Source organism: Haliotis asinina, chromosome 9 (genome assembly GCF_037392515.1).
Source record: "Haliotis asinina isolate JCU_RB_2024 chromosome 9, JCU_Hal_asi_v2, whole genome shotgun sequence".
NCBI lineage: Eukaryota > Metazoa > Mollusca > Gastropoda > Lepetellida > Haliotidae > Haliotis > Haliotis asinina.
This window is the reverse complement of record NC_090288.1, coordinates 49,230,702-49,255,726: the sequence shown is the minus strand read 5'-3', so window position 1 is coordinate 49,255,726 and position 25,025 is coordinate 49,230,702. Positions and strand designations below refer to the sequence as shown.

The window sequence follows — 25,025 nt, the reverse complement described above, 5'->3', positions numbered from 1 at the left end:
CTCACTAACAGAATCAGACATGAAATCGTCAGCGCACAAAGCCAGCCATCTAACCCACTCAGCCACTATCACTGTGTGGTTCTTACCTTAAGACCGTAAGAATGGGGTACAGCGGAACTATTCTGTTTCTACAGAGGAAGAACCTGGTTCCATTCTTCGCATGGGTACAATTTGTGAAGCCCATTGTTGTGTCCCCGTCGTGAAATTGCTGGAATATTGCCAAAGGCTACGTAAACCATACACACTCACTCCATAACCCAAGATAGCAGAGATGTGACGTCAAATATTATCAAATTCACTCGCTCATTCAACACGTGTTTGCTGCTATTGATAAATCCAATAATCATAAACATCGTCTGGTTCGGTCAAGGAGCTACACCTGGTAAAATGAGTCATAAATAATTTAAAAAGAAATTAAAATATGAAATATCAGAGGCATGTTGATACATGATCAATATTCTGTTCTGAATAAGTTTCGTCGCGATGTATTTGTTCTGTGTCAAAAACTAAATTGGCAGTGACATATCCGCTTACACAGATGTAAATCATACCACCGAGCGTCCTCACAACTGTTTCTCAACTTGACAACGACAACGTCCCCCGAGACAGGCACACGGCCAATCCAAACCGGATTATCGAACGGGTATGAGTTGCAGGTACGCGGTTACTTCCTGGTTGAGAGCATGAGTTTAACCGTCACGAAGACACCCCAAATATATTTATCCATGTCAACAAGTTACAAAGAATATGGATATCACACGACTTTTCCTCTGGGTTTTCATTATTGGAATTTTCCACCTCGAGGAGACATGTTCAAGAGTACATGCCGAGGACATGACCCGTTATGACAATGACTGTGTTCCGAAGAACTGTAGCCAGGCCGTAAGTACAACCTCTAATTTCTAAAGCATACGTCGCAGTTGTCAACAAAGATAATTACATTTCTTGACAAACTTGTTTTTATCTGACCGAACTGTATCTACATGTGAACCAATATAACGTGAATCACATGTACATGTTTTGCAGTCTGAATTTAGTTAAACATTCTTGAGGTGTTTTTCGTGCCTATATCTGTTGTGGAGAAGAATAATTAGGTCACTATTTACAGTTACTTGGTACTAGTGAAACTGCTTGGCCGGCATATTTCCTTAATTCCACTTATGAACTGTATTTGTGTATGAAATATAAGCACATGCTTATGAAGAAAAGTGTCTGTTGCAGAGCTGAGCAGATACAAACATGATATTTGTGTCTTTAAAGCTTTTAAATTCAGAAAAGTATTTAAAACCTATATCTCCAATGATCTGATACACTTCAAGTGCTAAGACAGTTTTATAAAGTGTGAAAACAAAACTTGAGGGGATTATCTAGTATTTCCAAAATGTTTTGAACCACTTCATGTACATGTACTTATAATATCATTCATTTTCAGGACTGGTGATAGTTTTTTTTGGTATTCATTAATGTATTATTCTCATGGATGTTGACAACTGGATAATTTATAGCCAGTGAATATCTGCTTTTAATAATTCTGTTAAAAATTATTTTAAGTCACTTTTTTCATGTGGCATCTTGGCAACCGTGCAGCAATACATTTTCTAGAATTTTTATTATAATGAAAAAAAAAAAATGTGGAAGAGTAACTGAGTGAGTGAGTGAGGTTTTATGCTACTTTAAATAAACCAGCAGTATCAGCCTCTCCCCCCCACCAGACACCAGAAATGTCCCTCTCAGCTTGTGTCCATGTGGGGAATGGAAAAAGAACAAACACTTCAAGCACTGGGCTGCCCAGCTGCCTTCCAAGAGGGTGAGTGAGTCTAGTTTAAGACTGCCTTTAGCAATATTCTAGCATTATCACCAGAAATGGGTTTCCGACATTGCACCCACCTTCAAGAGAGAAAAGACCAAGGACTACAGTATCTGGTTCAGGATATTGCCTAACTGTGCACTGATTCCTTGTTTCTGACAAAAGGAAAGTCTAACCTGACTGGATTTTGTGAGGATTTCCCCTTCCTGGCATGTCTGACATTTAAAATCTGCAGGGGGTACATTTGTTTTATGTTCCTTTCAGTCAGATAAGACTTGCAAAACAATGGCGCAAAACGATTGGCTTTGTGTTTTTCATAGTTGAACTGTTTTCTTCTTGGTTTGTCGTGGGGTTTTTTAGTACACCTAAACAAAGATTAGTGGTATGTTTTGTGTGGCAATTACACAATTGCATACTTGGTCGGGTAAGGTATGAAAAGGGTATTTAACTACATAACTGTGACTAATTCAGGCCAGTTGAAAGTGCATTTACTTAATCTGTGGGTTCAGTGACTAGGAAGTTGTTTCTAGCTCTGTAACAAATTTGTCTGTGGGTCATCGACAAAGCACACGGAGCTGTAATGTCATGTGTGACTAGGTACAGCTGGAATATCCTGGTGTATCAGTCACCCCATCATACGGAAACAATTACTCTTTGTTCTTACACCTGAATGATACACCTGAGTGGGTTAGACTAATTCGTTGCACTGGGAATTACATTCATTTCATGCATGGGTCATGTTTCCATTCAGGGATCATTTTTCACATTTCAGTTTAAAGTTAAGAGTTATTGTCTGTGTATTAAACATTTCTCATTGTAGAATTATTGTGGAGACTTAAAGTTTGTATAAAGCCTGACAATACAATATTACAATATTTTGATGTTGATAATGCTCCAGTTTCGACATAATGACTAGTTCATTCTCAGTTAAGTTCTAGAAATGAATAAATGAAAATTATGATTATGACTTTTGGGGTTCATGTTCTCAAAATATGAGTCATCAGTACAGCCACATACTTGGTTGATCAGACTAGTTTTATTCCTGAAATACATGTACTGAAAGTAAACATATCTTTGTCATTTGTTATCTGCCACTTGTCATTGCTGTTACATGTTTAATTATTTAGGATCATTGAGGAGTATTTAGGATGTTTATTTATTTAGGTGGTTTTGATATTAAATTATTTGGGATATAAATAATTGAAGTTAGATAATTTAATTAATTTCTAACCAGAAATATTTAATTACATAACCCAACATAATGAATAGCAAAGCCGGATAACTAGATGTTTCACCAAGATAATTAACTATCTAACATATGAGTAAATATCTTCCGAATAATTTTTATGAATCTTGCCAACTATTGAAATATCTAAACCAGTAAAACTACATGTGTCATTAGCTCTATGAATAGCCATGTGTTGTATCTGAAGTGACAACACGTTTACAAATATTTTATACAATATTTTAGCAGTATTCTCTCAATATCACAACAGGGATACAAGAAGTTGCTATCACACATTGTATCCATTAAAGGAATCAAACCCAGGGCTAGACACCCACCCATCGTCCCACTCAGACCCTTTCAAAATTTCTGGACATATGCGTAGAGTAGCATTTCCAGTGACAAAGTGAGAAGTTTGTAAATGACAGCTGATTAGGGTCTAGTTCACAAAGAAATAATGTGCACAAAATAACTAGCAACAATAATTCAGAAAAAACAATGCTCTGTTCATACTCTTGTGTACTTGTAATTTATCAATGTGAATATGCGTCAGAATGTTGCTATGGTTGTCAAGGGCACATTGTTTAATCACCAAATGTCAATGATAAGGTGTTTGTTATCAAACCAGTAAAATAACGGCAATGACAGGCCAGCGGGAGAGCAAGATTAGACAGTGCGCAATCCACCAAACAGAATGCAACATGGTGCAAGCAATGAGGAAGTGGCCTCCTAAAGATACTATATCATCCAAAAACACTGATGCAACAAAACACTGATCTGTTTTTTTTTAAATTGGTTGGTAGGACAAAATGGTTATTTTAATATGTTGTCAGGCTGAATTATTTTTATACCATCAAATTGTAACATATTGTTTATGATAATATATTTGTGGTGAAACAAACAACATCTGTTTGCCATTAGATTTTAGAGGTTTGATTACATTTTAGTTCCATGTTTTAGATTTTTATTTTTTCAGAATTGCTAAACCAGTTACAAAACTGTTTCATCAATTGAGGTAGAAGACTTATGGATAGACAACTTCTTTTTTGCAATTGCATGCAACGTTTCGGTGTAGATTCTAACACCATTATCATTGCAAGAAACAAGTTGTCTGTCCATAAATGTCATCCTCATCACACCAACTTCTAAAATGCCACTTAAAGAAGTTGTTCCATCTATTGTTTATTCAGTTCAAACAGTATGAACAGGATAAAATTGTAAAACTCTTTTCCTTGTCAGAGACCTCACATACAAGAAAGTTTCCTGCCTGCGATCAGCCATGCTGATCAGGTAGTACTTACACCAAATGGGAACATGTGCCACAATAAACGAACAGTGTTGCCAAGTTGAACTGTATTGCAAGACATTATCCTGTCTTCCTGCGTCCTGTACATATAGAAATTGACAATGGATGTAACGAAATAGATGTATGCATACAGATTCAGAAAAAGTCCAAATACTTTATCAATACAGTGGAAGCTGTCTAAACTGGGAGTCACTGGGACTGAAGAAATAGTCCGGTGTAGACAGCATGCTGGATTGTAGAGCTGATGATATATGTACAAGCCATGGATGCGACTGAGACTTTATACTCAGGTGTTGACAACATGCCAGATTGGACAGATGCTGGTTTTGACAGCTTCCACTCTATGTTGATCAAGTAAAATAAGTTATCACTGAGACTATTACTAGCCGAGTAATGATTTTATTTGCAGTGTAATTACTGTGATGTTCATGATACACAATACAATAACAGTATTAATAAGAATATTTAAGTGTCTCGGACCCCATTTTGTAGTCCAGGGGCTTCTTTCACGAAGCATGGGGCGGTGGGATAGCCTTGTCATTAAAGCATTCACTCGTCACGCCAAAGACCCGGGTTTGATTCCCCACATGGGTACAATGTGTGAGGCCCATTTTCTGGTGTCCCCTGCCGTGATATGACTGGAATATTGCTAAAAGCGGCGTAAAACCAAACTCACTCACTCAATCACTCACTCACTCTTTCACGTAGCAACCTTCGCTAAGGTTAAATTTACCGGGGCATTCTTTAACACAGCACTAAGGTTACCTTAGTCTAAGGTAACCCTAGTGCAGTGTTAAAGAATGGGAGTTAGGTTGACCTTACTAACGGTCGCTTCATGAAAGGAGTCCCTTTACCACTTAAAAATTAAAGTTGTCGATGGATAAATTTATTCCTCTTAATCACTTGAAGAAGTCATTTGTGTTGTGAATAACAGGACAGGTCCTCACCCGTCTATCTACCGTATCTCCTCTATCAGATGCCCATTTCCATCTAATAGCATGATGAAGTTCATGCAAACCAGGACTTCAATGGCATCTGTTCTGTTTAATTCTGGCACAGTCACCCCCACCAAGTCTGACTCAGATTCTGCTGGCATGTCTGATAGAGCCTTCTGTTTTGACCACTATCACATCTTCCTATGTTTTATTATGTGAACAACTGAAGTGTATTGGTGCTGCCAGTGGGGCAGGATTAACCTGTCAAACTGACCATGTAACAAATATATCAAAGGAAGCCCATGTATCGACAGATTATGTGGCAAGACCAGATTTCCAGTTTCAGTCGTAGGGTTCATTTGTATTATATTTTATGATTAGAATTTCGAACTGTATTTCTGAGAAGTATGTTCATATTAGAGACTAGATGTTAGTCTAGGGCAGGATATGCTTGAAACCTAGTGTCATCACTATTTTATAGAGTCGGAGATAGAAATGCAATTATTTCGATGGATAGGACACAAGACAGATAATTTAGGTGTGCCTTTTTGAAAATTATTGTGCCATTCGTTTTGATGATCCAGATTTAAAACATCATAACAATTGTGCTATTTCAATTTATTGATTAAATCAGTTAGCTTGTAAACCTGTAAACTTGAGGGCAGGATTTCCTGAACATATTCATGACTGAAAGAATGTTCAGGTTTATTTTGCCAGTATCCACAAACTCACAGACTTTGTTATCATCCAAAACAGGATGTCATGGCCAGACTCATGTTAAGGCTGAACCAATAAATGGGTTTAAGAGCTGAAAGAAAGTAGCTTGTCAATAACTTGAACTGGTTACATTTATTGCATTTTCCATTAAATGAATCATGATGTGTATTATTTGTATAATTTTAGGTGTGCCACCAGGACACTGTGAAAATATTTCATCTGTGCCATTTAAATATTTACCATACCATGGCATGCAAATCATTAGGACTATTTTGTTCCCTGTAGGGGCTCATGAAATGAGTGAGTGACTGAGCAAACGCGTTAACCACTGGGCTACCCTACTGCCAGGATTCATAGAGACTTGCATCTGTTAAAACAAAGCATGTACTGTATGGAGATGTGGCGTGTATGGGACCTGAAAATTGTATGTTTAACATGTTTAACGACATGATACTATTGATAGATGATGCAATCCACTGTCCATGTCAGAACAGTATGACTTTTGACCTTCCGTGAAGTAAAAATATAACGTTTGTGCCACACAATGATGTTTAATGCCATGTCCTCAGCTGTATGTTTATTGATAACAAAATCTAGGTTTTGATGTAAATGAGATTGCATTAAACATTTCGTAGAAATTGTGTGTTGATGCTGAGACAGTGGTGTTAGTTTCTTGTCCACATAAACTGCTTAACCCCAGTCATTGAAACACCAACATTTACACAATCGTTCAATCAACAAGTCACCTTTATGCCAGTATTTGAAATTAAAATGATGATTATCATATGACATGGTGCCAAATGTTTATGCCTTTAAGATGATTAAAATGATTTGGTATATTTATTTTCCATTTCATCGGTACAATCTTGCAGCAAATGCTCTGCAGTTTTTCTCACAGTTCCTGAACCACAACAGTTTTCATACTGCCCTGACCCTTACGATACAAAAGCTTAAATGAAGCAAGTGTAGACTTTCTTCAAATTCAGGTTCTAGTTCCCTCTCCTCATTTAATGAAGACTCGTGAAGAGGAACACTCTGTATGGATAGACAACTTCATAGAGTACTGCACTTGATGGAGCGTTTCAGCGTAGATTCTATCACTGTTATCAAGTGAGCAATGTCACATTGCCACATAGCCACTCTCATGGGTCTGTTTTTGAAGAATCAGTTTCTGACATAAATGTTGTTTTACTTGATTTTCAGGCAATCGGTCAACTTCCATACTTTCCCTGCCAGATTGGACATAAAGATGGTGAGCCTTTAATCTCAATACAAATATAATGTACTATACATACTTTCTGTCACAAATACCAGGGATAATTTCATCTTGGTTCCCATTAGCCCAATATTCAATACTTAGAATTTTTTGGCATTGTTATTCATGAAAAACATTTCACATTTTTTTCAAATTCAGAAAGCATTATTTTGCTTGTATATTTTTGTAAATGTAGAGGAAGAATTATCTTGGGCTGATCAGTGGGTTTATTAAATGGCTTTACCATAGCTTGTGGAACATGGGACACAAGGGTATAAACAGAGAATCTTTCATTTTTCAAATTATTGAAACTTATATCAGTAATTATCAACCAGCAGCATGTGGCTAAGGGCAAATTCTTGTGACATGTTTTTCTTTCAGGTAACTGCATTTTCATTAAAGATGGGTGGATTTTCAAATTTGAAATTTCATATCCTGCTACTTATCCAAATTTTCGGGGTCCCATCCCGTAAATCACTTATAGTATCTTTCTACACTAGCAATGGTTGTTTAGGTTGCAGGATATAGAATGATGTATATTTTTTGTTATTTGCCTTTAATGCTTTCCTGGAAAAGCCACCTAGATGGATATCAACAGTGGACAATTTCCTCTTTACATAACTTGTAGGTTAGGCAGGAACATGATGTAATATTAGAAACATGAATGCACCTTATTTTCTTGAACAGAGGGACACATTATTAACTTGTGACACAGGTTCCTACTGGGAAATACTAGCATGAATCATGTAACTCACAATAAACACAGTACAGAGGTAACTTGTCTGGTGAGTGTTTTCAATGATTGAGCAAACAGTTACAGTAATCATCATCAGTCAGAGAGTGACAGTGTCAGTGTCATTCATAAACCTAGCTTTTCTTTCCACATATAGATGCCCTTCAAAGACTTAGTGTCAGTGTTTTAATTATATTGATATATGTCTCATAAATGTGTGTGAAATATGATTTGTTTCTCAAGACAGTAGTTGTATTTCAGGTTCTATCCCTATTTGTAGCTGAATCTCAAGCCTGAATCATTTGTTTTCAAATATCAGACTGCAAAGATTGGATATCATAGAGAATAAACATCTTGTTTGGGGACACTGTGCAGGTTTTGTTATTTATAGCCAAACAGGAAGTATGAGAGAATCTGATTAAACTATCACTTAAACAGTTTGTTATACTTAACATGTTTTTACATCAAAATAACCAGCAATAAATCTTATGCATTGCACTACAGGAGTTATATATTGATATACTGTATTGTGAGCCTCGTCTCTTGATGCAAAACTGTATTGTCATATAGTTATACTATGGCATCGAAATATCAGATGTTTGATGCAATAATGTGAAGAGAATAAATGTAGTGTTGGTCTACAGTCTCTGTAATCCTCCATGGTCTAATGGGTAGAGTGTTTGCTATGAAGGGGGTGGGTTCAGTCCAAGATTGCCTCATGCCATATGACATAAATAGGTGGCACTTGTTGTTTCCCTGCCTGGTGTTCAAGAGGACAACACAACATTGGTTGGTTCAGTGTCAGTATGCTTTATGGGATCCATGCAAATTAAGTACAAGCAAACACACAAATACACTGACATATCATTTATTGTTTTAAGAGTGCAAACCAGATTTTAGCTATTTTCAAGTGAAGATACACCTGTCAGTTACATGTCAACACAGAAAAATTAGGGAACATTGTCTGGTACTTAACGTCCTGGTGTCACATATAACTGAAATTGATGTTGGCCTAATTTTAAGAAATGTGAAATACTTATGTTTACTTTACATAACTATTCAGCATATTCAAAGCTGTTTCTATTCAGTATATCTCCTTTAAGTCTCAAATAGGAACATTTGTTTCAGAGTGCACCAGCATCAGTAATCAGTATAACATATCTCCGACTGTGGCATTTCACAGTTTTGCATTGCTGGCAACCATTGGAACCTATCTGCGTGGTCAGAACCCAAGTCTCACGTACTCATTTAATACACCACATGGAGGTAAGCATCCACACAACAATTTTTATTTTTTGTTATTATTTGTTTGATTGATTGTTGTTTAATGCCGCACTCAGCAATATTCCAGATATAAGGCGATCTGTAAATAACCGAGCATGGACCAGGCAATGCAGTGATCAACTGTTATTTAGTTAGTTATTAGTTATTATAGTTTTATTGGCTTTTTTTTTCATCTTTATCCTTAGGATTCTGCTTAAGAATATTAGAGGTCCCTCCTTTAACCTGATGGTGTTAGGTTGGGGACCAGATTGACTGCATATCATTGTATCTTAGTATATGTCATAATGGCAGTCACTTGATTGACTGACCCATGCGTGTTTGTTTACTAGTCAAAAAATATTATGTAACTAGAATATTGCAGCATTAAACAAACAGAAATACAGGGAAAGATTTCATTATTCTAGTTGCTCTGGGTTCATCTGTTATCACTGTTGATGGATCATGACTGGGATAGAAAAAGCAACTGAGCTTGGAAAATTGCTGATTCAGCAGTTGCTGTACATCTGGTCAGTTGTTTAATACTTATAAAGATTCCAGTTAGAATCAGTCCTCAGCAGCCCATGCTTGTATGAGGTGGCTAACAGGACCGAGTGGTTAAGTTTGCTGACTTGGTTTACACCTCTTCACATAGGAATTGTATGGATATCTAATGCTCATGATGTCAGTCACTGGATTGTCTGGTCCAGACTTGATTGTATACAGACTGCTGCCATACAGTTGGAATATTGCTTGGAATGGTGTTAAACAATTATGCTTATTCTTGATGACTAAGGACTGAATTTCTAGATATTTCATGGTGATATCTCAGTAAAGCTGCATTTAGGTTAAATGAAAAATGAAATGTTTCTAGTGCATTGGTGCATCACTTTTATTTGTGCGTGTAACAATTTTTTACTGCCATTTTAAAAACTTAGTTTTGACTCTTTAACACAGGCTGAACTTCCCAAGCCGTTTTCTAAGAGAAAAAAAATAAAAATGTGTTCCTGTTAACATTTTTCTATCAAAATTTAAAAACAAAAGTCCTTTTGCCCTCATCACTTTTGAAGAAAATGTGCCCGAGAAACATTTAAATTATTTTATGCAGCTTTACCATTTAGAGGCACAAGGATCAATGCCAAACAGCAGTTATGAAGGAAGTCAAATAAGTTGTTGTTTTTAAATTGTCTACATTGTCATCATTCATGTTATATAATATGCTTTTGAAACAAGTCACATTTGAGGTGTGGGTCTATACAGCTGTTGGTGTTGTGTTTTCAGGGATTGAAGCTTTAAGCACAAAGGCTGTGCTTGTGGACTTCAGCTGCCCCTCGGGACAAGATGAATACTACAAGAAACACGAAATATGTCGAGTGTTTGACTTCAGTTCTGCCAGGCTTGTACAGAACATACCGGTGAGTAGTCAGGCATTATAACTGGATGTTGGACTTTATACGCCAAGTCCATTTTAGAGATGTTGCTGTTTTCAAAACTGCAATATAGTGAAAGCACATGGCTAAGAAATTCTCAACTGTGATGTTTAGGTTTGAATCTCACGTTTTCAAATCACAGGGATGTGACATCTCAAACGCACCCAAGAGCATTTGTGATGACAATGCAGTTGGATGAATAGAAAATCAGCATGTGCATTATGAACACTCAGCTCCCATTGCAGCAGAGGTTGAGAAATGGCTGTCATTCACATTCACAATGCCATGGTTGACCAACGCCCAAAGAAACCAAGCAGTTGTAATGCTGCATACTGGCAGACACAGGGAGATGTTGCTAATCACTTCCACGTCGTCGTCCAGACCATTTTGAGGCTGCAGCAACATCATTAGACAACTGGAAGCCTCCAAGACGATTCAAGTCCGAGAGCGGCTTGGATGACGTCAGAAAGACAAGCTCGGTACATCATCGTAAGTCCGCCAGTCTGAGAATAAATGCTATTTAGGAGTGTTTCACTGAGTTAAAAAATCGAAACTACTTTCTACTGGATGTAAAATACGTATTTGGTTGATGGACAATAGGATTTTGTTCGACATTGCTGATAACATAACAATTTCACTCTTGAAAGCAAGGTGGGTGTGAGTATGATGCCATTTACAATATCATTGTCACTTCAACCACAACCTTGATAACTTCCGTGAAAGAAATTGTTATTTTACAAAATGTGTCATGCGTAATCCTATTGGTAATCAATCATTTACTACAACTAGTAAGTAGTTTTGATTTTGTTTTACTCAAAACAAATCTAAATAGCACTTTCGATCTTGGAAGTGAGGTAGGTGTTGAACCACCTACTTCGCACTCACAAACAACATATCTAGCCCAAACTGAGGGGTCTGTTTGAAATCTCTTCATGGTGACACCATCGTCTGACACCTGGGAGCATTTGACAGCAAAACAACAATTCGGCATGTCTTTGTTGACGTTGGGAAATCAGCAAATTGACGAGCTTGTGACACATTTTACATACAACTAACTGATAATACTTCCTCTCATGACATCACTGCGGCTTAATGTAGTGCAATGGCAACAGAGTTGCTTAACCTGTCTGTGGTTTCTTATGATGGGAATGAGTGAAGGAGCCAACGTTTTGGCAACTTTTGAATGCTTGGTATTAATTAACCACACATTTCTTTAGAATGAAGTTTGTGTTTCACTTAGGACCAACTACAAAACTTTCATGTGTAATGATTAAAAATGTACAAAAAATGTGAGTTTATTTGCTCTTTAATGCCAAGCGCCAGACAGGAACCAACAAGTACCATCTTTTAAAGTCTTTTGGTGCAGCATGGCAATTCTGGAATGGCGCAACCTCCCGCTCTGGGTGGATGCTCACGACGGAGGCGGTGCAACAAAGGGGTAGGGCAGAAGGGTAAATATAACTGCTGTTTGGGGATTGTCAGAAATTGACCAGTGTTTGATGTCAGTGAAGCCCTTTTCCAGTGTACATTACCATGATTTTGCCAGAATAGTACTTCATGGTGTAAAACCATTCTCACTCAATCTTTCTAAATGATTTCAGTCTTGATTTTTTTTAAGCTAAATCAGTTGGGATATTGGTTTAAGTTCAGTCAGAAGGTATTATGCTGATATTAATTGCTTCAGACATGAATAAATATTCATTTGTTTTTTGCCAAGATCGTATATCACTTCAATATCCCTAATTCGGTAGATAGCTATTAGATACTGCTTCCTGGATCTCAGGTTACAACCAATGCAAGCACAGCTGTCATCATGATTGATAAGCATCAGCGCCACCTAGGTCTGTAGTTCCCACGAGTCTCAGATCTGGCAATGGAGAACCTTGTCATTGAATATGTGCAATGACTTATCAAGACCTCTTCAAAATTCTGACTGCAATTCTAAAAAATTAAGAAGTATGATTTTGGTAAACAGCAGAACCACTGAGGTGTGGTCACAATTCGATTGATGAGGTGTGATACAGGTGGTGCCACTGTGTTGCCGCTTGACTGATCCCTTGGTTTCTGTCGCAGCAGACCTACGAGTTATTGAGCGTGCAAGGTTGATTTAACGCCTCTTTTGAACATTGTAACATGGAGTATGTTGGTTTTATTGATGTGAGAGGGAAACCATCATATGATCCCGGTTCAGTGCAAGTAAATTATTTTGTAGGAAATCCAAGTTTATTTGCTGTTTGAAACTGTTAGTAGAAATTATCTAGTACACTACAAACAAGTTAGATACCATAAATTGATTGTCTGAAATGGAAACTGACTTGCATCAGGCGATGGGATGTTGAACCCGTCACAACACGATCATGAAGAAACACTGTTAAAATGATGTTCCCAAATGGAGCCATTGAGTCAAAGAAAACTGCATTTGAATGGCAGGTTTATTAAGTGTATGGTAGAGTCTCATTAATCCAACCTCTGTTTATCTGACAATCAGCTTTATCCGACACTTTTGTCGGTAAAAATTTCATAAATGTAATTTAGTTTCATTTTATTTAGTCAGACATCCTTGTTAATCCGACAATTTACCGCTAAGATAGTCATAAGTACCATACATTAACATTAACTTATGACTTTCTTATCGCTAAGAGAGCTTCGAAAATCAAGGCCTGCCATCCTTAAGGTCATTTCATTCAACATCAATGCCTTGATAATATGAAATATTGTCCAAACAAAACTCAGAAAAAACTTTTGTTTTCACATGTCTTTTGCTTCATTGATGGTTTTAATCATTAACCCATAAGAATAATTAAGATTTTTTCTAAGCTTCAACAAACAGTTAGTCTTCTTTGAATTTCAGTGGTACATGATAGTGTCAGTTTCCAGCAGAATCATCACAGTTTCTATGAATGTATTCACTCAAAAGAATTCACAGAACTCCCTTTGTTTTATCAGGACTAGTGTCACTACAACATTTATAATCAGAGTCAGTCATATCCTTATATATCACGTACCGATCACTTGTCATGCAGAAAACTTGGGCTTGATTCTAGGTCTGGGACAGGTAGGGGAAAATGGAATCGAGTACCCGCATGTACTTACCCGAAGCGGATTCAAGTACCCGGTAATGTAAGAAATACAGTGTTTTGGTCAGGTTTCTGAATATTCAGTCACGATTTGAGAGAGCTTATTATAGAAAACTTGAAAAGGTAACAATAAGATATTAATATCTCAAGCTATTTAATTTATGTCTGTTTAAGCAATATAAAGAGCGACACCATTATTTACATTCCTCGTTAAAACTTTTCGTTCGTGCTGTTGACTTGACTACTCACTGTTCATGTGCAGATAAGTTACAGTCATTAATAACAACACCCTGTTACTGGACAATACCAGTGATGTAGATGTGTGGTACATTCGACAATAATGAAAATGAGAAGTCATTATCTGCCCTTGTTATTAAAGAGTTCTCTCCTTTTAAGGGGGTACTGAATTCCTTGAAATAGGACTCGATTCCAGCTGTACCCAACCCAGGTTCAAGTATTTGAGTACCCGAGTACCCGAGTACCCGTCCCAGCCCTTCTTGATTCCCCACATCATCAGGGTACAATGTGTGATTCCCCACATGGGTACAGTGTGTGATTCCCCACATGGGTACAGTGTGTGATTCCCCACATGGGTACAGTGTGTGATTCCCCACATGGGTACAGTGTGTGATTCCCATTTCCAATGGCCCTTGCCATGACATTGTCTATGCTAGAACCACAACCTCACCACCTAATTTGAAATGGGAGAGACCTCCATAGTCCACTGAAAGTACTGCCATATATAATCTTTATCATCTGCTGAACATTGCAAGAACTTTCTTTTTTTGACTTTCTTTTTTAAGTTTTCATGTTTTAAAATGAAAACTTTGTAAAAATATATTTAATGACACTACGTATAATTGTAAAACCTATAGCTGTAAAGCTTGTGATTGTTGCTTCCTGATAATGTCAATTTCCTGTCAGTCATTTCATTGGTCAGACACAGTTCATAAAGAGTGACCTGAAAATGTATAGCCTCATGTTTTCCTGTAGCTGTAGGGGTGCAAAGATCTATCCCTTTTTGTCCCTGCTGTAAAATGGAATGGGGGATTACGTATTCAGAAGCGTACGACTGCCTGTCCTTATGTCCAATTCTTATTAACACGATATACTGTTCATGACACTTTGACCACTTTCTATACTCTTGATGCTCGATGCCATGATAATGCTCTGTTGTACCCAATATCTGCAAATTTGGTGACTGCCTACATTGGGGATTGCACAGAGACCAGTCGATTTGTGTGACCTGGACCTTATTTACAATGTCAAGCTTGACCTTATTTACAATGTCAAGCTTGACCTTATTTACAATGTCAAGCTTGACCTTATTTACAATGTCACTATGACAATGTCAATTTCAATGTCTGTTTGTTTCAGCGGGAGATCAAGTACAAGTGCCTGGTTGGACTTATGATCATGAATCGAGTCACGTATCACTACCAACTGAAGCTTACTTCCCTTCCATCACAGGCAGAAACTAAATACACCCTTGTCATACACAGTGAGTTCATCTGGTGAAGGCATTAAAAAGCAATTCACAGGAATTGACTTCAGCATCTATACAATTTGTTTCCCCTTTCTCTAATACTGAATCTAGAAATGAAATAAGTCTTAATTTTTTCTACAGGTTCACGATATCCCCTCTTGTTTGGGATGCTTTTAAATTTTTTATGTATCTATTCACTTCTATCAACATAGTAAACTTTTGAAGGCAAAGAAATCAATAGTTCAATCCACAAATAGGAAGATCTGTATAACATGACAGTGATTGTTGATCAGGTGAACCGCGAGAACACCCTAAGTGTCGTGTGGTTCTGGCAGTGGCAGCTATTGCTGCACGACGGAGTGTGCACGTTGTGTGGGAGAGGCCTGACTCTACATCCAGGATTACTCAGTATTTGGTTTCACTGTACCAGAAGAAGGATCTTCTCAGCACAGCCAAGGTGGGGGCTATATAGAGAATCTCACCCAAGTGTCTACTGATATCAAATATATCAACACAAGTTGATGAAGTAACAGATATCCTTCTCCATGACTTTGAGAAAGTTGCTTGACCAGTCTAATTTGCCACTTGTGTGAATTTTTATGACATAATCGTGATGATGAACTTATGAAAGAATAAATCAGCAAGGTATTTGATGTTCATGTTTACTGGACTATTTATCAAGAACAAAGAAAGATAACCCTCTTTTATTATCATCATGAATTTTAATGGCTACATTTTGAGCAGATATGAAATGAAATCCAGGTTTGTTTGAAACCATAAGCAGAAAAAAATCTAGTAGCCTATGGACAAGTAAGGTACTATTATTTGATTGCCCAAAATGGAAACTGACTTGTCCCAGGCATCAGGAAATTGAATTTTTGAAACTCTGATGATAAATACCATAAATATATATATGTTTGCTATAATCTACTTATGCATAAAAAATACATTATGTAATTGAGAACAGTATCTGGGATTCCTGAAGAATATGAATATTCCTGAAGAACATGAAGAATATGTCAAGAATGAGAGCAAATTGATGGGTTTTGATGTGATATATCTCAACAAACTGCTAGTTCCCTAATGTAACCCCCAGTTTCCTGTTCAACAAACCTATTTAGAAACAGTTTTTTCTTATGACTTCAACACAGAATGCTTGTGTCTGATTATGCAGAAAAAATATGGAACTGAAGAACATGAATTCGAGAACCTTAGTCCTGGTTATTACATTGTCAAGGTAAGTTATCTCCCCTTCATTTTACATGTTCAGTATTTGATATGATATCTGAGTGAGTGTGTGAGTTTTAACATTTTTCCAACAATCTTGGCATCAGATGACCTCCCTTTTGGAAAATCCAACCAGCATTTTTAGCAAGTGGAGGCAATAACCACTGGTTAGGGTTCCGGCCCCGATTTCTCGAAACAAACTTAAGTCTGAGTTTTGACTTAAGTTCAAGTTTTTGCTCAAATCTGAGAAAATGCAAGAACACACATTTTCCAGAATGAAAGGAAATTGGTATCCAGCTCAAACATAGTGGACAATCTGAATTTGGTGGACAGATTTCTTTAGTTTTTTAAATTATTTAGCCTAAAAAATGCAATTGAGTAAAAATTTCAGCTGTTTCAAATTGTCAAACTCATTTTGAGATTTGAGTTAAAATTTAAGTTTGTTTCGAGAAATTGGCCCCTGGTAACAATCCCGTAACAATCCACTTTAGACACCATTGCTTGTCATGATTATTCCTGATGAACCTGTCACAGAGCATGGGTAGTTTTACATAACAGCTAGCTACCTTGTTAGACTGGTAGCCTGGACCAGACAAATCAGTGATTGAACATTGATCCAGTGAGGCTCAATACAACAGTCAGTGAAGATCTGGGTTAGAATTCATCTTCAGCAACCCATGCTTACCTTAAAAGGCAACTAACGACGTCAAACTTGTTATCAAAATTGTTGTGTCATGTCATCGTATCCCATTTGATAGATGCACATGTTGCTAATCACAAGATTGACATCAAATAGAAAAATTGATTTTCGTTACACTAAACCTTCTTTCCAAGCACGAGTCAAACTTATGACATAAAGTTGCGCTACTGCAAATATATACATGTCGAGTAATCTATCTTCACAGGAATTACACTGATAGGCAATCTCTGTAAAACTCTTACCTTGAGAAAACCATACCCAAGAAACCATACCTGTGATGGATATTGGTAAATTTACTTGATTTGTGTAACCAAGACAGTTACAGTTCCTGTTTATTCCTGTGTAATGTGAACAATTTCAAAATGTTGAATTTAGGAGAAAAAATGTGAATTAAAGGGAAAATAGAATGAGGACTAAAATAAAATAAATAAAGAATTGAAATTACAAAACGTTTTGGTTGGAACAGAGTAAATTATGCTTCTAAAGAAACTACAGTCTAAGTAAACGTAGTCTCAGTGTATTTCGTTATACTCCACCACTGAGTCTAACAAAACCTAGTAGAAGGTTGCGTCAGGTAAGCTTTGAGCGACCAATGACCGTCCAATCGAACGCGAGACGGTTAAATAGATTTAACCAATCAGACAACGGCTACTACTTAGGGATCGGAGGGACTTTCAAAATATTCAGGTCACCGACACAGATCTCTCCATAAAAAAGAATCCGCATAAACACCGTTATTTGATCTGAAGTATATACAATTTGGGGCATATTTTGACATGGTTACCATTAGCTAATATTTCCGCAAGATAAGATCCTTGAATATTGCCAAAACGCTATTTTCAGCAGCTGTTTACTCACCGTTGTCATGATTGTACATACGCCGTGTGCATCTTTCGGAAGCGAGCATAGCATTCTGAATCGTTCGGGTACGAACATTTTCGAGATAAAAAGTTCAAAAGGTATGTGCAAATGTGCACTTTCGTGACTTGGTAAGCTGTAGTCTAATTGGTCAATCTCAAAGGTTACCTGACGCAACCTCCTATAAGGTTTCGATAGACGCAGCAGTGGAGTGTAACGAAAAGTACTGAGGATAAGTTTACTTAGACTGAAAGAAACTAAGTATTATGAGGTTCAACTGTCAACAGAAACACAGAAAATTACCGAAGTTGCATCATGCTTAATATCTAATTCTATGATGTGTACATGTGATATATTTCTGTGTGAGTTTTGTTGTTGACTTTTGTGCAGGTGGAACCGAAGATGGCTAATAACACGAGCCCTTGTGGAAAGACTGTTTACAAGAACATTCAGCTGATTTATATAGGTGATTACAGTGTGAGTGAGTGAATGAGTGAGGTGGTTTCAAGGCAGTTTAGTTAGGGAGGAAACAGAGAGAGAGAGAGATACACACTCAGAGACACACAGTCAGCTTGGCAGTGTTGTCAGGTAAGAGAGTTATCTCAATTACCTAGCTGTCACAGGTTGTTTATGCCTGGTTGCGCAAAAAGCGCATGTTCTGTTTAGTAGGAATAAAAGCTACAACAAAGAGGTATTCCCAGTCCTGCCAAGACGCAAGTGGTATTGTACCCTAAACCTAAACTGGCATCACTATAATGTTAGGTGAGCTACAGACCCCAAGAATCAGTTGTTGCTGCTTCTCCTCAGATCCTCCCTTGAAGGAAGAAGACTCCACTCTGAAGATCCTTCTGGCAGCTATTAGTGGAGCAGTTCTGGCCGTCATCCTCTTGATCGTCATCTGCTGGCATGGCCCAGGATGCTTCAGATCAGCACATGGTAAGTCGAAAGAATCTAAATCCAAGAATCAGAATGACTGTCTGGAAGCCATATTTGATTTCATAAGATAAAACCTGAAAGGAAGAACATCAGGCAGATTGTATGAGTGAGTGAGTGAGTGAGTGAGTGAGTGAGTGAGAGTGAGTGAGTTGGGTTTTATGGTGCTTTCAAACATCAAGGCAGCCTGGGGACACCAGAAATGGGTTTTACAAATAGCAGTCATTTCAGGAATTCAGTGAAGACTTTAAGACTGACAAGTAAATGCCTAACCTTTAGATGATGTGTTGATGTGATCAATATACATTGGTATGATTGAGAAGTATATTGGCTACCTTGGAAAACTATATATATATATATAGTTCTTTCTTAAAGAGTTTGTTTGAACAACAGACGAAGACCTCAGTTTGATTACACACATGGGTACAATGTGTGAAACCCGCTTCAGGTCTGCCCCACTGTGATATATTCCTGGAAGCAGCGGAAAACTAATCGCTCACTCCAGTACATCTGTGAGTCATTTCAGCCCAAATGAACAATTTTTTGAGAGTTGTGTCATTTGTTTGTTTTGTGTTACCAATTGACATTCATAACTCTAATTTCATCTGACTGTCATGTAATTTGATTGGTGATTACAGTTACAAACCTTTGCTTGTTGTAAGAGATGTTTTGATGGATCGGATGGTCACACTAAGGGCCCTGTCAAGGTTCAAAATTAAAGCTTTGATGTAGCAAATTTGGTATTTAAGATCCTATTTTTGCTACCTGAAAGGAAAACAAAGTAGCAACAACTTGCTGCCTGGTATTTTCTAGTGAAAACGCCTATGTTCATTAGTTAGCTGTCATTTTCAAGAGATAGATCTCTTGACTAGAGATGTAGACCCACAGACTTTCAGAGGTGTTGAACCTCTAAACTACCAGTGAACAGGTGGTGGGTGAGTGGAGAGAGGGTCAGGTGACCTAATACAGTTCCATATGGCCAGAGACAGTAATAGGACTGGGAGGGAAGAGACAGTAATAGGACTGGGAGGGAGGGAGGGATAATTATGAAAGAATGCTGCCACCATGTATGGATTTTGTTACCTAGTCTAAGTAAACTTAGTCTCAGTGTATTTCGTTACACTCCACCACTCAGTCTAACAAAACCTAGTAGAAGGTCGCGTCAGGTAACCTTTGAGCAACCAATGACAGTTCACTCAAATGCGAGATGGTTAAATAGATTTAACCAATCAGACAACGGTTACTATTTAGGGATCGGAGGCACTTTCAAAATATTCAGGTCACCGACACAGATCTCTCCACAAACAAAAATCAGCATATAACACAGTTATTTGACCTGCAGTATATGCGCTTTAGGGTTTCTGTTGACATGGTTACCATTAGCTAATATTTTTGCAAGATGACATCCTTGAATATTGTCAAAAACACTATTTTCAGCGACTGTTTACTCACCGTTGTCATGGCATTACATACGCCATGTGCATCACCCAGAAGCGATCATACGCTAAATAGCATTCGGAATCGTTCAGGTACGAACCTTTTCGAGATAAAAAGTTCGTAAGGGATGTGCTAATGTGCACTTTCGCGATTTGGTAAGCTGTGCTCTGATTGGTCAATCTCAAAGGTTACCTGACGCGACCTCCCATAAGGTTTTGTTAGACTCAGTGGTGGAGTGTAACGAAAAGTACTGAGGATAAATTTACTTAGACTGAAAGAAACTAAGTATTATGAGGTTCAACTGTTAACAGAAACACAGAAAATTACTTAAGTTGTATCATGCTTTTGTTACCTATTTTCAAACCCGATAGCAAGTACTTGCTACAAGCTAAAAATGTTAATTTCAAACACTGTCGATGCCATATCATTGTGCACTGACGTTTTCGATGTTTCCCCTGTGTCAATCACTGAATCATCCAATCCAGATTGGATTACTTGGAGGCCCCATCTCATTGCTGAAATATTGCTGAGTGAAACTCAGAACAACAAAGAAACACCTTATGACACCTTGGTATAGGCTTGTATGGATCAGAGTCAGTGTTGAACATTCTCTTAATATAGTTTCAGGAAGCGGACAGACATTATTGGTGAGTGCTGGTGATGTCCAGGGAAGAGTGAAAAAGTTGTCATGTGTCCTCCGACAAAACCTACACGTCGACGTCCACTACGACCAGGAACAGTTACAGCAAATCACAGCTGGGACCGGACTGGCGAAATGGTTTGAAGACAAAGCAAAGAATTCAAACATCCTAGTTGTTTGTTCGAAGTTAGGAAAAGAAATATCGGAAAAGAAACAAAGGGAAAATTATTACCACCAGGCTGTGGAACAGATTGGACAAAATCCTTCACTATCCTGCCGCGTATATTTTGTATGTTTTGACAAACATCACGAGCATATGGAGGTCTTCTCAAATAATAATAATCTTAATGAAGTCAGGATGAAGCCAAGTTGCTTCTCCCACTCTTCAAGAAATCATGTAGTGTATGTTTTGCCTGACGACTTTTCAAATCTGGGACGCAAGCTGAAGAAAGGTGGAATGGATAAAAATTATAAGTTATCAGAATCTTGGAAAGATTTCTGTAAAGAAATGGTAAATCGTCAACCATCAAGAATAAACTTTACAAGGAATCGTGCAACATCTTCCATAGTAGAAAGTGATGCCATATCTCGCATGACAAATGAAACACTTATGCGGTATCCACAGGCCCAGTCAATGGGTTCCATGTCTGATCAGCTTGATGACGAGATTGTAGAAGAAGAAACCGATGAAGAGCCATGTCAGCTTGCCTCAACAAGCAGAATTCTTCTTGATGAAAAGAATTGGACAAATCTCTTGACTCTGAAGGAACCAGATCTTGATAAGAGTTGTGTAAGTTTGGAAGTGGTTTCAGATAAACCTTGTCATGGTCAAAGTGAATTTGAATTCACACACTCACCAGATCTGCCAAGTAATTATGCACCAGACTCAGGGTTTGTTTCAAGTCCAATGCACTCAGTAGACCCAGTGCACACTGAAAAGAAATATAGACAAGATGAGTTTCATCCATTGCAAGCCCAAAATGGGATGGGAGATGGACGACAAAGGATACTTAATGTCGGTTATTGCAATGTTAATCAGCCAAACCTTCACCCGGACCAGTGTGGAACTGGAATGGGGAAATGTGATTGCAGTTTGTCAGGTCAAGGTTATAACCCTTACCTTCATTATGGCCATCAGACTTTCATTGACAGTGGACATTATGACTGTAGTGGGCAGTATGATGACAGTGGACATTATGACGATAGTGGACAGTACGAAGATTCCATGGATCACAACTATTCTGCAAGACGTGTTGATCCACGGGGTCAAATGTTTCCTCGTCACTTGTTTAAAGGACCAGTCATTTTTGATGAGCAGGGTCCTCCAGGGAGGTATGTTCCCCCCAACCAGCTTCTTCAGCTCCTTCCTACAGAGCTGCAATCAGACTGGCCAGGGGTCCATCCTGATAAACATGAGACGCCATTCATCCCCTCACAGACCTTATATCATTATCAAGATAATAATTCTTTGTTTCAAGATCAAAGACCAAAGAGAAAACAGTTCGTGAATAATCCACAATTTCAAAGACAGCCCGATCCTCATCCATGGGATGAAGACTTGCAGGAAGGCGTTCCATTGCTAAATCCTTCATCTGATGTCTGTGATACAGGGTTACCACAAGAGGTTAAGGAGAGACTAAGCTCAGGAAGTGAGTGGGATGCCCCCAACATTGATTTCTGTCCACCTGATGTTTTTGGTGGAAGTGATGATAGATCATTAACTTTTTGTATGGAGCAGGACGAATCAGGTCAGTTTGTCATCGTACCGCAGTACCATGGTATGTTACCAGGCAACAATCAAAACTGTGCACCTGACAGCAGTGAAGACTCTGTTCTGCATGTTGAAGTGAAGTCGTCCAGTAACCCTGAACTGAAAGTTGATGGTGACCAATCACAAGTTTCAGATGAAGGCAGGAACTTACATGATCAGTCACTCGAAGAACAGAGGAGGCAGAGCAGGTAGAACCAGATGACCTTGACCCAGTGTCCTAACAGGGTGGTAATGGCAGGGTTCCCCTTGACATGGAAAACCTGCGTATATGATGCTGTATTAAGTGAAAATATGCATCAAAAAAGCAAACACTGCATTGCTTCTGATGCAATAAAATCACCAATCAAAGCCACACAATTCAATGCTATAGGTAATAAATGTGACTAAATTGATTTCTGATTTCAAACTGATTTGAAAGTACACATGATAATTCTTCAGAATTCAGATTTGGAGGCATATACCTGAAGAACTGAAAAGGCAGAGCAGGTACAACCAGATAATTCTGAAAGGATGAAAGATGTTATATTACTTGGTACATGTATTAGGGATTGTGGATGCTTTGGAAACATTACATGCTTTCTTGCTAATTTTACGGAAACATCAGTAGAACATTTGTAAATATATAAAGGACAACTTTATTTTAAACACAAGCTGATACCCACACATCTATCTTGTCTGTGGGATGCAACACACCTAGTTTCAGCATGAATATACACTGCCGTCCAAAAACATTTTGGATGATAAATATATTAGTGACTGAGTTAGTGAGTTCATAATCACACAAAACAGTCAACAGGTACGTGAATACAGAATGTTTCTATTAGAAGGCACATTTTAGGGAGGGGTCCCCAACTACATTCAGTACATTAGATGTGTACACATTCAGCATAAGCTGAAAGATAGTTAGATTGCAAGTCAGAGTCTCCGACATTGATCGTACATGCATTTCCTGTTTCCACTTCGGAAACCAAATCCCCTTTCGATTATCAGAGCACTTGTGGTGAAAGATTGTCAATTACAATTGAAATATATACATTTATATATTTTTATTGTAATCACCAAGTTTGAGGGTTTATTTCGCATGTGTTTTTTTTCTAATTAATGATTGCTCATAACTACGGCTGTCATGAAATGAAATGTACACAAATAAGAAAGACACTGGAATTTTTCTCAAAACAATTAAAGTTGTTAAAATGTTACAATGCTCATTGCCTTACGGGGCTTATTTAAAACATGTTAACCTACTTGAACCAGGTGCAGTCTTAGATCAGTCTTAGCTGCACCAGCAAATGTCCAGTCTGAACATAGTGTGTTAAAATATCAGAGGTCTTAGATGCATATAAACATATTATCATGGTGTACATATGAACCCATAGCAACACAGAGGCACAGCTGATCGCTGTTTGCAAGAGCTGTGGCATGGATATGTATCTATGAATAGTAAAGTTCAGCAGAAAAAAGATCTGATTTATGCTTATAATGTTAGATTTATTTCTCAAAAGTTGGCTTGCACAATGGGCAGTCTAACCAGGTTGCACTGTGTAATATTGCATTGCACAAGTGCAAGTAACAATCCACTAAACCAAGCACTGCTTTATGCTGTTGTGCATATTTATTTGTGAATGTTTGTCAGATTTAATTGCTAGTTTTCTTCATTCAAGTGTATTATACTAAAACACCAAAATTCTAATCAATCGAAAATATGTCTTTGTACAATCAATTTTTATTCTTTTTTCAATTGATTTTCGATTATTTTCGATCATCGGAACACCACTTTCAACTGGCTATGGTATTATATTTTTTGTTATCAGATATCAGTGTCAACTCCCTGGGGACCATTCAACTTTTGCAATCTCTAGGTGCACCGAGTTATTGCGGCTTTCCCATCCTTACAAGGATAACTGACTTGACAGTAATGTTACACAGCAGGCGCCAGTTAATTAATTTGATGAATGGGGAATTGTGTGTGACAAACCACTTGCTTGTGTCAGTTTCATGTGAGTAAATTTCTGTACAGATATTGATGTAAAACCATACAAGTAATAATGTACATTGTACTACTGACTTTGATATAATAATTCTGGAAAAGGGCATTTGAAAATAATATAGTAATAATATAGTATATAGTAATATCCTGTATACTTGTACTTACCACAGATTCCTGGACTTTTTGAAGCATTTTATTAAATAAGAATAATTAAATGTGATAGCAGATGTTTTAATATCTT

General features: G+C 37.7%; 1 protein-coding gene across 5 annotated transcripts; it reads left to right on the top strand.

Moving 5' to 3' along the window:
* The first annotated feature begins 565 nt into the window (after nt 1–565).
* Nucleotides 566–23,189, top strand: LOC137296447 (uncharacterized). Of its 5 annotated transcripts, XM_067828237.1 has the most exons (10): nt 566–882; nt 7,194–7,242; nt 9,107–9,244; nt 10,520–10,653; nt 15,123–15,246; nt 15,525–15,688; nt 16,406–16,468; nt 18,407–18,482; nt 18,824–18,952; nt 21,008–23,189. In XM_067828237.1, exons 1-10 carry the CDS (start codon nt 748–750, stop codon nt 22,987–22,989), a joined length of 2,994 nt encoding a protein of 997 aa, XP_067684338.1. In that variant the 5' UTR covers nt 566–747; the 3' UTR covers nt 22,990–23,189. The 5 variants fall into 5 exon arrangements, with proteins under 5 accessions (XP_067684338.1, XP_067684340.1, XP_067684341.1 ...); XM_067828239.1 differs by lacking the exons at nt 566–882; nt 7,194–7,242; nt 9,107–9,244; nt 10,520–10,653 and adding exons at nt 10,811–12,119; nt 13,713–13,783; XM_067828240.1 differs by lacking the exons at nt 566–882; nt 7,194–7,242; nt 9,107–9,244; nt 10,520–10,653 and adding exons at nt 10,914–12,119; nt 13,713–13,788.
* Nucleotides 23,190–25,025: the final 1,836 nt, after the last annotated feature.

What these genes read in the sequence shown, in the direction of transcription:
- LOC137296447 (XM_067828237.1), top strand. Translation starts at nt 748, where the DNA reads ATGGATATCACACGACTTTTCCTCTGGGTTTTCATTATTGGAATTTTC. An exon ending in CGAAGAACTGTAGCCAGGCC is followed by an intron (nt 883 to 7,193) that starts GTAAGTACAACC and finishes CTTGATTTTCAG; the next exon opens with GCAATCGGTCAACTTCCATA. An exon ending in CATTCAGCTGATTTATATAG is followed by an intron (nt 18,483 to 18,823) that starts GTGATTACAGTG and finishes GCTTCTCCTCAG; the next exon opens with ATCCTCCCTTGAAGGAAGAA.